The 16556-nt window shown below is 43.7% G+C and overlaps 1 protein-coding gene across 1 annotated transcript in view; it reads left to right on the top strand.

Moving 5' to 3' along the window:
- The window catches only part of LOC121441872 (putative Polycomb group protein ASXL3), a 147948-nt gene extending 132989 nt beyond the window's left edge, over nucleotides 1–14959 (top strand). The window contains exons 11-12 of the mRNA XM_041643204.1: nucleotides 3949–5869; nucleotides 10135–14959. Of these exons, the coding sequence (XP_041499138.1) occupies nucleotides 3949–5869; nucleotides 10135–13881 (5668 nt within the window). The 3' untranslated portion in view covers nucleotides 13882–14959. The remainder of the gene's footprint in view (nucleotides 1–3948; nucleotides 5870–10134) is intronic.
- The last annotated feature ends 1597 nt before the right edge of the window (nucleotides 14960–16556 follow it).

Here is a 16556-nt window from a genome sequence, read left to right as displayed (position 1 = left end):
TAATCACGTGCATATATGGTAGCAACTGAACTAACCGAAAAGCAGTTTCCCCTCTGCATCCTGCTTAGCAGAGAGACATTCTTTGGGAAGAATCTCTGTCTCAGACAATCATGTTTCGAGGAAAGGAGATCCACAAGCTATTGATGGTAGCTGCAGGTCTTTGTAGAGGAACTTGTGCTGACTAATGCTTGTATAAAAGGCAAGAGATGGTCACAGGTAATGTCTTCTGTGCCATTTCATTTCATAAATTTCTCTAGTCAGTGAATAAAATAACCTAGGAATCTCACTTGAGCTTTTCTGCAGAAGAAATCCCTTTAAAGGGGCTGATTCTGTGCAAAGCGGGTAGCCTGATCATAAAGCGCTTCCTGGGCAAGCACGAGAGGCTCAACCAAGCTCTGGAACCAATGTGAAAGGTGTGTATGATGGCACATTTACAACCTCAGCACCTGGAAGATGGTGTTGTTTGTCAGCTGACCTTATCTGTTTCCTGTTTCATCAGCTCAAAGGTCAGTGATAGAACCTGTATCAAAAACCAAGTAGCATGCATATGCATACACACACACACACACACACACACACACACACACACACAAATGGCGGGAGGCAGCTAGATGACTCAGCATTTAAGGGCATTCGCTGTATAATCATGAGGCTCCTAATACCCACATGACAATCTTGGCATCCTGAAAATACCTATAGCTCCAGCTCCAAGAGATCAGGTGCTGTTTTATGTCTTCTACGCATATGCCTGTATACATACATACTCGCATGTAGACACATATAATTAAATAAATAGATAAAAACTAGATATAATAAAGCCAATGTGAATAATATCTAAGGAATAACACTGGTGGTTGACCTGTAATCTCTGAAAACACACACACACACACACACACCAATGTGCTCATGCACACACATGCACCTGCACCTACATGAAACATAGCATGCACATATACATGTTCATATACACACAAATGGCTTCTTACTTAGCATGAGCCAGCTTTGGTGAATTGTCCTCAATAGTTATATTCTTAATGAAGACTCTTTCTTTGATTGCTCTAGAAGGATTCCTAGATTCACATACAACAAGCAAAACTAAATAGAGATAATTAATATATTTTCTCAGAACTCAAAAATGAGGCAGGCTAATACTATGTCTTCATATGTTGTCACCAACAGAATTACTTAAGCCAGCTACATTAGAGTCTGCAATGAAAAATTTAAACATACACACAGATTACAAGACTCTCTTGAGATACATTGATGTAGCATCTCTAGGAGTTGAACTCAGAAATTCACAGTATTAGAAACTAGGTCATACCAAAGGATGTCAGCATTAAAAAAAGTGAAGGAAAAGACTGAAGTCCACCATAGATGCATCTACTTTGTCGTTATTGTAAAAGGTTAGATAGATAGCAGGGAAAGTAAAAATAAGTAAGATTATAGTTTATATAATGAAGTTCAATAAGTAGAATTCCATAAATAATTCTCATAAAAATTCACAAACATGCACATTTTTCCCCAAGAAGTTTAGCTACTTCCCAGATTCCCAAGAACATTAGATAAAGAGGCAGAAGCCAACAACTAAAATACCATGAGTAACAACTTCCCACTGCCTTTATCATGCTGTGAAATACAAGGTCTTTCCCTAGACTAGTGGTTCTCAACCTGTGGGTGATGACCCTTTCACAGGTTCCATATCACATACTGTGCATTTTAGATATCTGCATTACTATTCATAACAGTAGCAAAATTACAGTTATGAAGTAGTAGTGAAAATAACTTATTGTTTGAGGTCACCACAACATGAAGAACTGAATGAAAGGGTTGTAGCATTGGGAAGGCTGAGGACCACTGCTGTAGAGCAACAATTGGTTGCCCTTGCCCCACATGAGTTCACTAGGCTTGTTCTTTGCTCTTTACTATCTTAATTTCATCTTGGATAACTGACACACTTCACGAGCTTCCTCTTTTATTTCATTATCCCTACACTACTTAGGCTCCTTGCTGTAAAAGAGATCTGCCATAGCACCAGACCTTTTTTGGTTGATGAACAACGTTTGTCTTTTCATTGGCCTAAGTTTGTCTGAGAATATTGCTATCCAAACCTTTTCATTGCCTGTACCCCAATTTGGTTTCATTTATAATGCCTTTCTCTAACATCTGCTGCTGATGCTGCAATTTAAAGTGAAGAAAACAGTGACTCATCACAAACTTCACTAGAATTCCACTTGGCTTTGGCTTGAGAACAAGTGTTAGGATTGGTTATCTTGGGATTTTTCTCTGCTATCCTGTATGGAATAGCTCATAGCACGGCATTCAAACACACTTGATTGACATAAGTATCATTGGGTAACATAACTGTAATAACTCCGTGTTTTATTATTCTTCATATTTAATTATATGATTAGATTCTAAGATAAAGATTGGGTAACATTTTTTAATTTTTTTGTAACCTGACTGCTGTTTCTCCTCCTTCCACTCTTCCATCCCATCTCCCTCCAACCTCCCTCTGTCACCCACATCCACTTCTCCTCCATTTCTATTCAGAGGAGAGGAAACCTCCCATGGATAGAAATGAAACATGTAACATTTCTTAGATTTTTTTGATTTATTTTATTTTAAAAAAGGAAAACAAACCATCTTTTTTTTATTTTACATACCAATCCCAGTTCCCACTCCCTCCCCTCCTCCCGTCCCCTTCACTTCTCCCTCCACCCCATTTCCCATCCATTCCTCAGAAAGGGTAAGGCACATTGCTTTGGGGAAAGTCCAAGGCCCTCTCTATTATATCTAGGCTGAGAAAGGTATCCATCCAAAGAAATTGGGTTCTAAAAAATCAAGTACAAGCAGTAGTGATAAATCCTGGTGCCACTGCCAGTGGCCCCATAGTCTGCCCCAACCATACAACTGCCACGTACATTCAGAGGGTCCAGTTTGGTATCATACTGGTTTCTTCCCTGTACAACTGGAGTTGGTGAGCTCCCATTAGCTCAGGTAGACTGTTTCAGTGGGTGCCCCCATCATGGTCTTGACCTCTCCTCATTTTCTCATTCCTCCCACTTTTCAACTGGACTTTGGGAGCTCAGCCCAGTGCTCCACTGTGGGTCTCTGCCTCTATTTCCATCAGTTGCTGGATAAAGGTTCTACAGTGCCATTTAAGATATTCATCAATATGACTACATATAAGCATCCTCTTCTACTTATGAGCATCCTCTTCTCTATTGCTTAGAGTCTTAGCTAGGGTCATCCTTGTAGATTCTTAGAAATTTCTCTAGTGTCAGGTTTCTTGCTTGCCCCCATAATGGCTCCCTCAATCAAAATATCTCTTTCCTTGCTCTCATCTCTGTCCTTCCTCCATCTCGACTATCCAATTCTCTCAAGTTCTCCTCTCTTCTCCTCTTCTCTCTTCCTCTTCCCCTTTAGATTTTTTAAGATATCTAATCTTTCAGAAACCCTGTCTCGAAAAACAAAAAAAAAAGATATCTAATCTTTAAAGGTAATTTTGATTTGAAAATTTGATGTATTTCATTAAACTCCCATTCATATTAACTATTTCTATTATATCCATTAAAGTCTCTATAATTTTTATATTATAAAGACATCTTTTTACTTTCTGACTTCAAAACACTTAGGTTTTTTTATTCTTTGAGTATCTTCCCATATTTTCTGGTTCATTTTTATTTGTAACATTGAAATTCTCTTTACAAATACTTGGTAAGATTTATAACTCTTTGCTTATAAAACAGAATTTACAGAAGCTTCTTTTAGTTATAAAGGCAGTACTGAGGCTATGTCAGGAACTTTTTACCATAAGTTAATCATATGACTAGGTGGTTTTATGATTAAGTCGATACATTTACCTCTATTGCATACTGAACTTGTAAGAGTTACAGTCTGAGCCATTTGCTTTGTGGCTGTATAATGATATCTCTCTTTTCTGCTCAGATTGGGCATGTCCAGAGAAGAATCCATAAAGCTCACTTCTGGACCAAACCATGATGGAGCTGAAGGGTGTTCCTCACATGGGAACTCTGGCATTCCAAGTGCTTCTGCACAGACTGCATTAGAAGAACAACAACCCCAAATCATGAAAGGTTCAGCTTCCTCGGAGCCTGGCTTCTGCACTACCGTTTGTCCTCTGCTAGAGGTTCCGGTGAAAGACATAATCACAGAAGCAGAAGACATCTTTATCCCCGAGGAATCTGTGATTCAGGAGGAAGTGGCAGAAGAGGTGGAGACAAGTATCTGTGAATGCCAAGATGAAAAGAGCATGCCAGAGTTTTCTGAGGAGTCTGAAAGTCCAGCCACCTCTTGTGAGGAGCCCCAGTTGGCAGCCCCTGAAGATAACTTGGAGTCCTGTGTGGTAATGAATGATATTTTAGAAGCTTTACCTCATATTGAAGTGAAGATAGATGAGAAATTGGAATGTCCCCAGGAGGAAATGTCAGTTGTTATTGACCAGCTAGAAATCTGTGACTCTCTTGTTCCTTGCACTTCATCTGTCCCTCACATCCTTGATGCAGAGCAGAAGGAACAAGAGACTTCCATAGAGACCAGCACTGTAACCCTGAGAGCAGGGCCATCTTCTCTGGAAAGCCAGTTTCCAAATGAGGGAATTGCTGTAGACATGGAACTCCAGAGTGACCCTGAAGAACAGCTCTCAGAAAACGCTTGTGTCTCTGAGACTTCCTTCTCCTCTGAGAGTCCGGAGGGAGCATGTGTCAGCCTTCCATCCCCAGGTGGGGAAACACAGTCCACGTCTGAAGAGTCATGCACCCCAGCCTCTCTGGAAACAACGTTCTGTTCTGAGGTGTCCAGCACTGAGAATACAGAAAAGTACAACCAGAGAAACCCTCCTGATGAAAGCCTTCACGTGTCTTTGATGTCAGAAGCATCTCCACTAGCCACCTCACCCGAAATCTCAGAAGCATCTCTCATGTCCAACTTGCCTCTGACATCTGAGGCATCCCCTGTGTCCAACTTACCTCTGACATCAGAAGCATCTCCAATGTCTGATTTGCCACTGACATCAGAAACTTCCTCAGTGTCTTCCATGCTTATTCCCTCTGAGACGCCTTTTGTATCTGGTTTGCCTGTTCCTGCAGAGACTTCTCCAATTTCTAACTCTTCCATGAACGAAAGAGTGGTGCATCAACAGAGAAAGTCACCGTCGGGATCTGAAGAAGCTCCCTCTCCCCAGAAGGATGAACCTTCTGTCCCCAGCAAGCCCATGGGAGAGAACCTTATCTCCCACCCTAAGCCTTTGTCCAATGTCCTGGAACCCATCAGCATGAGTTCTTCCATTGTGCCTGAAGCTCTTCCACCTGAAGAAGTGCACAGCCAGTCTCTGAGTCAGCCGCCTTGCCAGTCTCATATTGAAATGGAGAAGCTCTACCCTCCTTCCATCCCAGAACTTCCTTCTCCAGAAATGATGAAAATTAAAAACCACAGTGTCCTGCAAAGAACTGAAAGGAAAGGGGTGTCCTCACCATTAGAAGTCCCTGTCTTTCCTGAGGAGACAGAGACTAAGGGAAATGAGATTCCACCAGCTAAATTCCAGGATAAGCAGTATGTCCCATCAGTAGATAAGGCTCCATTTTTAGAAGGCTCAAGAAACAAAGCACATAAGCAGGCAAGTACACACAATTCCAAAACATCAGAGCCCTCCAAGTCACCTGATGGGATAAGAACTGAAAGTAGAGAGTCAGAGATATCAAAGAGGAAGACAATGGAGCATAGCTTCGGAATCTGTAAAGAGAAAAGAGCCAGGATAGAAGAGGACCAGTCATCCCGAAGCCTAGCATCCAACAGTTCACCTGAGAAGGAGCAGCCTCCACGAGAGGAGCCTAGGGTTCCCCCTCTCAAGGTATGGTATTTTAAAACAGTTATAGAAATGTGGTACCCTATTTAGAAACCTAATTTTCAAAAATTAATTAGATATATCCTTTTTTTTTAGGCTTCACATAGAAAACTAAACTAATCTATTCATACCCACTCCAACATTAACTTATCTTTTAAAAACTCCGCCTTCGGAGGTGGAGTGGTTTCTAAGAACACTTACAACCCACATTCACTTCCAGAATCACCATCCCCTATAGCTCCAGTTCCAGAGGATCCAGTGCCTTCTGCCCTTCATGGTACTTGCAAGCACAATGTGCACACACACGTATTTTTTAAATCATAAAAAACTTCATTAAGCCCATGCAAGACGATCTCAACCATCCACATGATTTTGCAATAGGATTTAAGAACAGCAGGACATAGGGGATTCTACACAACATGGAGAGGTCTGGACTTTTGAGGATTTCAAGATACACAAGGAAAACCATGAAAGATATGTTAAAGTTGCACAGGTTTGGGGAAGGGGTCAGAAGCCAGGCCAGGGCTTAGATGAAGGTCTAACAAATGCTCAACACCCAACTTCCAAGGATAAGGAACATGACCTATGGGATATCTTTTGGATACTACCTAAAAGAATTAACAAAATTTCTTTATTAACTGAGAGAGAATGCAGTAGATGTGCCACAAAATCCAAGATTTAGTTTCTGAGATATTAAAGAGGTGTCAGATGTCAACAAGTCATAGAACTTTTTGGACAGATAACCCAGTTTGTATACATTTGTTTTATCCTGGATCAGTTAATCTTCTAAGAAAATACATATGTTAAATAAGTTGTAGCTGTGTAAGGAAACTGAAAATTGAGGATGATTCAAAAGAAATCACTTGTTTCAAATTTGGTTCTGCTTTGCTATATTTATTTGTGGTCTTTTTCTATATCAGTTTATGTTTATACAGTGGATAATTTCTTCATCACATGTAGTTATTGAATTAAGAACATCTTAAGCTTTTAAAAAGTACCAGCCTCTTATTTTGCTCTGTTACACCTTATTTTATAGGTGATTCAGGATCTTTACAAGCCTGTGTTTTAAGAGTTTAGTTGTAGTTATTCTACTTAATAGAGCTGTGTCTATTAAATAAGTTTCTAAACATTAAAAAGGCTACTGTAAATGCCAGTTAATAAATCAGTCTGCTGTTTAATTTCTAAAACTTAGAGAGGAAAACATTGATATACTTTTTGGAGGAAGTATTTTTTAGATATACCAATACTATTTTTTCTAATCAAAATGTAAATGCTGTGTGCTTTATATAAATACATATATTGATGAATTAGGTAGGTATATGATTGATACATGTTAGATGATATATGTCTCCAAAAAGACAGAAACTAAAGATGTACTTAGTATTTGACTGTGATCTCTTGGTGAAGCAAATTTAGGTAGAATTTTAATATATTTAATTATTCAGACTAAGGGAAATATTAAAAATGGAAAGTGTAATCACTTTAGCAAATAGGTGATTCTTGGCTATGGATTGGAGAAATTGCTCACAGAAAAGAGTTGTTTTAGTAGAAGTCCAGAAATGCATCCCAGGTAGAGAGATCCTGTACTTGTATTTGATATATCTAAATATAGACATATCAAGGCAACATTTTACAGAGGTCAACAGGGTTCAAATTAATTCAAAAACAAAGAAAGTTACCATGTCAATATGCTTCTGTTTGGGAGAAAGATGAAAGTTTCCTAGGAAAATCTTGCTGGAATGGGGAAGGGAAAGACGTAGAGCAGATACCTGTGAACCACAGAATTGGGAGTCCACAGACTCCCTGTCACTGTCTGACTGTCAAATCCCTAGACAGATAACATCCGAATTTGAAAAGAAGGTAGCAACCAGAGCCCTTCTAGCCCCCATACAGTGACTCTGAGAATTTTCTTAATGATCAATTAGGTCATCGCAGCCTTACCATGGGATCCTGCATGCTAGCGCCTGTGTCTCCCAAATGAGTTCGTGGCTGTTTGGCCTATGAAAGAGCAAAGCTAGGAAAGCAGGGTAGAGTGGGACAGGCACAGTGTACCTCTAGATGATCAGTGTTCAGTCACCCAACTCATATTTTTTTTGAAACACAAAAGTGGTCAGTCTTCCACCCCTGCTTTTATGAAACAGCCACGACAACACTGAGCCCAAGTCCAGCATCCTCTGTCTACATATAGATAATGTGTGAAATAACTGATTTATAAAACTTCCATAGAATGCTTATTACATACATGTTAGCCAGCATGCCGGCTGTTATAAAAGTCCATCAAAACCATACCGCCTTCCATCCCGGAACCACTGAGGTACTCAATGATCCTCCAGGGGACAGTCACCTTTACACAAAGCTAGATGAACTCTATAGTCTTTAGGCTTCTCACGCAGAGCTATTTTCTTTTGAACTAAATGAGGGGAGATTAAAACATCTCAGATGGTTTGTTTTTCTCTAGCAGGGAAGATAATTTTAAAGGTAAGTATCTCTAAGTCTTTTTGTGCTCTCTCTCTCTTTCTCATATCTATCTCATTCATATCTATCTATCTGTCTGTCTATCTATCTGTCTGTCTATCATCTGTTTTTTGAGGCAGTGTCTCCCTACATTGCCCAGGTCTCACTATGTAGCATAGGCTAGCCTCGAACTCTCATAGTCAGTCCTCCTGCTTATAAGTGTGCTTGCCCATGTATAAGCGAATCTCATGCTAAGAAGCACGGTATTTGCTCTATTGACATATGACTTTAGGAAGATTCCTTAAGTCCTGCTAAATGAAATCACTTGTTGATATCTTCATAGATGAAAATGTCATTGTCACATTCAGACTGCATTTACTTTTTCTTTATAACCCAAATGTACATTTAGATATCTCAGATATTGAGATAGCTTTCAAATTATGAATGAATGCAGCTTACCCCCATCCACTAACTACCTTTTTAAATTTTTTTTTATTGAGAAAAGAAGAAAAAAAACATAAACAAAAAACAAGTTTCCACCTCCTCCCAGCCTCCCATTTCCCTCCCCCTCCTCCCACCCTTCTCCCCCTCCTCCCAACCTTCTCCCCCTCCCCCCACTCCTCTCCCCCTCCCTCTCCAGTCCATGGAGCAGTCCGGGTTCCCTGCCCTGTGGTAAATCCTAGGTCCTCCCCCCTCCGTCCATATCTAGGAAGGTGAACATCCAAACTGGCTAGGCTCCCACAAAGCCAGAACATGAAGTAGGATCAAAACCCCGTGCCATTGTCCTTGGCGTCTTATCAGCCCTCATTGTTCGCCATGTTCAGAGAGTCCAGTTTTATCCCATGCTTTTTCGGTCACATTCCAGCTGGCCTTGGTGAGCTCCCAGTAGATCAGCTCCACTGTCTCAGTGGGTGGGTGCACGCCTCGTGGTCCCGACTTCTTTGCTCATGGTTTCTAGCCATAAATAAGGGCCACGGAGTCTACAATAGGTGAATCTAAAGAAACTAAGTAAGAAGGTGAACCCAAGGAAAAACATATAGTTATCCTCTTGGCTAAGGGAAGTAGACCAAATTGCCGGGGAGAAAATTGGGATCTTGGGGGTGGGGTGGGATGGGGGTAAGGGGAGATGGGGAGAGAAAAGGTAGAAGGGAAGGAGGGGGGACTTGGGGAAACAGGAGAATTGGGATAAAGGAAAGGTGGATAGGGGAGCACGGAACCACAATTCTTAGTTAAGGGAGCCATTTTAGGGTGGGCAAGAGACTTGACTCTAGAGGGGCTCCCAAGTGCCCAAGATGAGGTTCCCAGTTAGTTCCTTGGGCAGCTGAGGATTGGGAACCTGAAATGACCCTATCCTAGAACAATACTGACGAATATCTTGCATATCATCATAGAACCTTCATCTGGTGATAGATGGAGATAGAGACAGAGACCCACACAAGAGCACTGGACTGAGCTCCCAAGGTCCCAATGAGGAGCAGAAGGAGGGAGAACATGAGCTAACTACCTTTTTTAAAATGCAGATGTTCTCATAGAGGCCAGGCCTGCTTTAAACTCAATACATAGCCTAGGATGAGATCGGATCTCACTGTGTTGCCTGGAACTAGTTGGCTAGACCAAGCTGGCTCCAAGGTCACAGAGAATCACCGGTTTCTGTTTCTTAAATGCTAGGACTACAGAGACATAACACAGGACTTCATGCATGCTAGACAAGAACTCTACCAAGTGAGCTGCCTCCATAGTCCTCATCCTCCCATTGAGTTACCGTACCCCACATTCCTCCTCACTTTTTACTAAGTATTGTTTCATTCTTCTTTCAGATACAGCTTTCTAAAATTGGGCCACCTTTTATCATCAAGAGCCAGCCAGTCTCCAAAGCAGAGTCTCGAGCATCCACTAGCACAGCAGTCAGCAGTGGTAGGAACACAGGAGCCAGGACCCTTGCAGACATCAAGGCCCGTGCCCAACAAGCTCGTGCCCAGCGAGAGGCTGCTGCAGCTGCTGCAGTTGCGGCTGCAGCCAGCATTGTCTCAGGAGCCATGGGAAGCCCAGGAGAGGGAGGGAAGGCTAGAACGCTGGCCCACATCAAAGAGCAGACCAAAGCTAAGCTCTTTGCGAAGCATCAGGCCCGAGTCCACCTCTTCCAGACCTCCAAGGAGACCCGGTTGCCTCCTCTCAACTCCAAGGAAGAAGCTCTCACTATGGAAGCCTCTTCTACCCCTGAAACAAAAATGGAAGGTTCCACTGGTGTCATCATCATCAATCCCAATTGCAGATCTCCTAGCAACAAGGCTGCACACCTCCGGGAGACCACCACTGTATTACAGCAGCCTCTGAACCCACCTCAGATTCCAGACACTGCCACTGACTTGTCTGTGCATAGTTCTGATGACAGCATACCTGTGTCACATTTAACTGAGAAAATTGTCTCATCTACCTCTTCTGAAAATAGCAGTGTACCCATGCTTCTTAATAAAAATCCCATCAACCCCATCCCCATGTCTGTCTGCAGCACTGCTGTGTCGGGAGCAATTAAAGAGCATCCGTTTGTGAGTCCTGTTGACAAATCTTCTGTCCTCATGTCTGTTGACGGTGCAAACAGTACGATTTCTGCTTGTAATATAAGCATGTTGAAATCCATCCAGGGATCTGACACTCCGTGCATAGCCCTTGTACCAAAATGTATCGACAGGACTCCTATACCAGCTGCTCCAGAAGGTACTGGAAGGTCTAACTCCATGGATGGTAAGACCCTGCTTGTGCCCAGCAGCAAGGCTGCTAACTTAGTGTCCAGTCAGTACATCTCTGTGCCAGCTCCCACTGTTACAAGTAATCTGCCAAACCATCTCTGCACTAGCTCTGTCTTGATTCCCCCCGCGGGGATTAGTAACAGATTTACTTCTGAGAAGATAGCCATGTCTGGGAGTGAAGAACAGGCGACTGTGTCCATTAGTGCCACCATGCGAGCAGCCCTCAGCTGTGGCGATTCAGTGGCTGTCTCCGATCCACTGGCTTCACGCCCACCCATCGCAATGTTTTCAGGAAACATGCTCACTCTAAACTCTTACGATAGTGCTCCCAAACCAAGTGGGGAAAGCTTGGACAAAAATTCAGGGCCTCGAAATAGGATGGACAATTCTGGAAAACCTCAGCAGCCCCCGGGGGGCTTTGCCCCAGCAACCACAAACAGATCAATTCCCTGTAAAGTCATTGTGGACCACAGCACGACCCTGACCTCCAGTTTGTCTCTGACTGTCTCCATTGGAAATGCAGAAGCAAGCATGGATCCCCAGAGTAGGCCAGTGAGGACAGATATATCCATCCAGCCTGTGGCATGTCCCCAGGTGTCTGTCATTAGCCGACCTGAGCATGTCACAGGTGAAGGTGTTGACCATGGTTCTGTTTTCATTGCTACTCCTACAGCCAAACAGGACTGTAAGACACTGCAGGCCACTTGCACCAATCTTAGGGAACTGCCCCTCGCTCTTCCTGATAAACTAAATGAAGTGACTGCCCCTAGTCATAGCTTTGCTGAGCAGGCACGAAACTCAAACACGTTCAAGAGTGAAGCAGACACGACCTGTAGCAATCAGTACAGTCCAGGAAACCGGATTTGCTGGAGTGAAGACCCAATGAGAAACACGGGCCAGCCGCTGGTAAGTCACTCAAGTTCAAGTAAACAGAAAGACTATTCAGAGCAAAGTGGACTGAAGGCTATCAAATCCGAACATGCCAACTATGCCCACGTATCAGAGCTCCACCCTAGGACACTCATCACGAATGTCAGTCTTCCTGTGAAGCCCGAACCTCACGAAGTAGACAAGAGTTTTAGAATGGACACCGAGGATTTCCCTGGCCCAGAGCGTCCTCCCCCAGCCACAGACATGACAAACAGTGCTAGTGGGCCACAGACACAGGCCATGAAGCCTTCCGCCACAAGCCCCGCGGAAGAGGCTATTTCTTTGGCTACAGACACCCTGAAAAGACTTCCTAGTACAGGCAGCTCAAGCTGCCGCCTGTCTTCCGTGGAAGCTAATAACCCACTGGTGACGCAGTTGCTGCAGGGCAACCTGCCCCTGGAAAAGGTGTTACCACAGCCAAGACTGGGAGCCAAACTCGAAATCAACAGGCTCCCTTTGCCCCTTCAAACTACCTCAGTGGGTAAGGCAGGGCTGGAGAGAAGCATGGTGGAAATGCCGTCCAGCTCCCCAAATCCGGACAGTAAAGGCTATTTGGCAGGAACTCTGGCACCACTCCACATGAGAAAACGAGAAAACCATCCCAAAAAGAGAGCAGCCAGGACCGTGGGAGAACACACTCAAGTTAAATGTGAGCCAGGGAAGATGGCGATGGAGCCAGATGTCAAAGCGGTACCCTGCGTCATCAGTCCAGGCATGAGTCAGCTAGGACACAGCCAACCGTTTAAGCAAGAACGGCTTACCAAGTCCTCCATGGCCAATAGGATAATGCCCAGCCCCGAGGTCAAACAACAGAAACGCCTGTTGCCTGCATGTAGCTTCCAACCAAGCCTGTTCCACGTGAGCAAAAATGATGGTTTCCATGCTGACACTAGTACCTCACACAGACAGCAGTTCTACCAAATGCCCATGGCTGCCAGGGGACCCCTTCCCACTGCTGCTCTGTTACAGACCTCTCCCAAGACCCCAGTGGGCTGCAATACATTTGCCTTCAATAGGCACCTTGAACAAAAGGCATTGGGAGACGTTAATCTTACTTCAGCACCTCACCAGCTAAGACTAGCCAATATGCTGTCCCCCAGCATGCCCATAAAGGAAGGCGATGACGGGGGAGGCACCACACACACGATGCCAAGCAAGGCAGTGGTCCATCCCCCACTGCCACTCCCACCACCCCCTCCTCCACCGCCCCCTCCACCCTTGGCCTTGCCCCCACCACCCCCTCCACCACCTCCGCTACCTCCACCTCACCCAACTGTAGAAGTCCCATCCGATCAAAAGCAACCACCAGTTACCATGGAAGCCAGTAAGCGACTTAGTTGGCCCCAGTCCACCGGCATCTGTAGCAATATCAAATCAGAACCTCCTTCTTTTGAGGAAGGCTTAAGCAGCAGCTGTGAACTGGGCATGAAGCAGGTTCCGTATGACCAGAATGAAGTCAAAGAGCAGCTGAAGGCATTTGCATTAAAGAATGCAGATTTCTCTTCCTATTTGCTCTCTGAGCCTCAGAAGCCTTTCACCCAATTAGCTGCTCAAAAAATACCAGTACCCCAGCAGCAACCGCTCTGTGGAAGTTACCCGACCATACACTTTGGGAGCACAAGTTTCAAAAGGGCAGCGTCTGCCATTGAGAAGTCCATTGGGATTCTGGGAAGTGGCTCTAGCCCAGCCACCACCACAGGCCTGGCCGGACAGAACACTCAGATGCCAGTTCAGAACTTTGCAGACAATAGCAACACGGATGAGTTAGAGCTGAAATGCTCTTGCCGGCTCAAAGCCATGATTGTGTGCAAAGGCTGCGGGGCCTTCTGCCACGACGACTGCATAGGTCCTTCCAAACTTTGTGTAGCTTGCCTGGTTGTCCGATAAAGAGCTGAGTGAAAGATACAGCGCCCCACCCCCCATTTTTAACATGAAAAAAAAAAGCGTGATTAGCCAGGAGCCAAATAAGGCATTGGCTTCTGTGCTGGCATATTTCATAAGGAGCAAGTCATCTGTTTCTTCTAGGTGGTTATTTTCTCACGTGTCTCCTACAGGGGAAGATGCAGACATGCGAATGGCTTTTGCCTGTCCAGTCACCGCTCACAGCTTTGATGTGTTTCTGTCTGCGTAATCCGGTCACTGCCTCCGTCTTTTTCTTTTTTTCTTTCTTTCTTTTTTTTTTTCTATTTCAGTCCAGGCCTAGACAGAAAGGGCAGCCTGAGTTGTCTAATCACCCCATATGCAGATGTTGAAAAACTGACAAGCATGACCTAAGTTGGCCAGGTGTCTTTCCATAGATTGGATGTCACAGCAAGCATTTCTTCCGTGATTCTGTGGGACCTACCTGTACCCAGTGGCTCGAATCATAGTAGGAACAGGAGCCTAAAGATATGTTTCTTTCTATTTACGCTGATGACAGAAGGTACAGGAAGGATGTGTCGGTGGAGTCCACTGTCCCAGCTCTTTCCTCCTTTCTTACTCTTTCTCAGAAACTGGTAGAAAGCCTGAATTGACTTTGGATTTTGTTTGCAAATTGTGGCTGAATCTGCACTGCATCTGAATTGACCTAGGAGCTTCATGCTGTAGATGGTCTGATTCTAGTTCTTGGATAGCCAATAATATAAGATCCATTGGCTGATAATCATGGAACCAGCGTACTGTGGTGTTCCATGTGTGGTTTCTAAGAGCAAATATGAAAACCCATGCCCTAATATTAAAAATAAACAATAAAGTGCTCTACATGCATGTATAATGAGCTGATGATATAAACTATTAGCCATTCTAAACACTAATCCAGTCACCACATGGGAGTTGGGAGTGGGGAAAGCAACTATGGCCTAGTCACACCAGTGCACTCTGACCTTTGAAGAGATGGGCCTCTCCTTTTGCAAGCGTCATTGATGATAGGGACTATAGAAGGCTGAAGAAAGGGTAATGTTTTTCCAGAACCATTTCTTTCCTCTTGATTCCCATTCTATACAGTTATCTTTTAAAAAAAAAAATGTTCCCTCTGCATGTGTTGCTGTTGCTTTCCTCATACCTAGGAGAGTGGAAGTGGAGAAGGGATACTGCATCTCACAGTAATCTTCAGTGTTTATCCAGTGAAAACTGAGGATTTGAGCTGCGTCCATATTCTGACTACTCTCTGACTGGAGACAGCTGTGCTTGACAAGGCTCTATTCCCAAAGCAAGCACAGAAGCACAGGAGACAAAAGAAAGGAAAAGTACACCCACTGACCTTCAGATTCAGAGCACAGCATGCAGGGTGCCATTAGACCATTGATTGTGCCTGTAGAATTAAAAGTGAAAGGATTTGGAGGGAGATCACCTGTGTCTGAGTAAAGGTGAAAGGTGTTTTCACTTTTTTGGGATGGTCTTGTCAATGGAAACATTTGTGACATTCCTTAAAAATGTATCTTAAAAAGTGAACTGGAATGAGTAGAAAATACATTCCCGAAAGAAAACAAACCCACTATGTTTGGAAAAAACATAACCAAGTGGGGTGGGGTACTTTCCTTTAATTTACTATTGTGATGTTGCCAAATGTCTGTAGGTGACAGAGACATTGTTCTAACAAATTACTGAAGGTGCAAGATCCTTCATCTTAAGAAAGAAAAGCAAAGAAAGGCCTGCCTGTGGCAGTGACTCCATGCTTCATGTTCTGTCACTGCCTTTCAAATTAAAACTAACAATTGACGATGGAAAAGTCAGAGATGCACTTAGCTCTGTCCCAAGGACCGCAACCCTAGGGCTGGATTGTGAGCTGCCTGCCTGCCCAGGTGTATCTGCACGTTGTGCTTCTCAGTGATGCCCTTATGGTCTGCTTGGGTATAATATCATCTTAATTTTGAAGATTGTGCTCTTAGCCTCACAGCGGGGCACCCCAATACACTTGCATGCCTACCCCTTCCTATTTAATCGCTGCTATTCCAGCGTCAGATACTGTCCACACCAGCAGATTCTGAACTACAGCATCAGTACCTGACACCTGTTAAAGAAACCCAAGTCTACGAAGCCTTTGCACTCTGAATGAGAGGGACAGTTGAGGCTGAGAGGATGCTGGGCTCATTGTCAGTTGCACCTTTGTTGAATACTGCCTGCCAATTGCTTCCTGGGAATAAAGAAAAGTGTCCTTCTGTATGTTTGGATTTTTCACATAGCAAGTTTGGCAATTCAAATGTTGATAGTGCATGGATTCTGTCGCCCAGGTCCAAAGAGCATAACTTTTCTAGAATCTTCCTCTTTTCTGCCCCAGTTCAAACCCTCAATGTTCTCATATTGTTTATTTTCCTGAGACATTATCTTTGGAATGAGTACAGTAATGAAATTCAGAAGCAAAATGTCGGCTAGGTGTTTCATAGGAATGCATTTCACATTTATAGAAAAGCCAGCATATTCGAATTAGGCGAGCAGCTTCCCAGCTTCCTGATTCTACATGTTTCTGTGTGTGTGCAACTCGACAATGCTACTTACTATGCTGTTATGGTGATGTAATGTGCAAACTTCTTATGTGTGTTTTCCTGATCATTGGACACTATTAGTCCCCTATCAGGAACAGAACT

The sequence above is a fragment of the Microtus oregoni genome, unplaced genomic scaffold, assembly GCF_018167655.1.
Source record: "Microtus oregoni isolate MIOR12 unplaced genomic scaffold, Mior012 000082F_ref0000272, whole genome shotgun sequence".
In the NCBI taxonomy this organism is placed as follows: domain Eukaryota; kingdom Metazoa; phylum Chordata; class Mammalia; order Rodentia; family Cricetidae; genus Microtus; species Microtus oregoni.
This window is presented reverse-complemented; position numbering and strand designations above follow the sequence as displayed.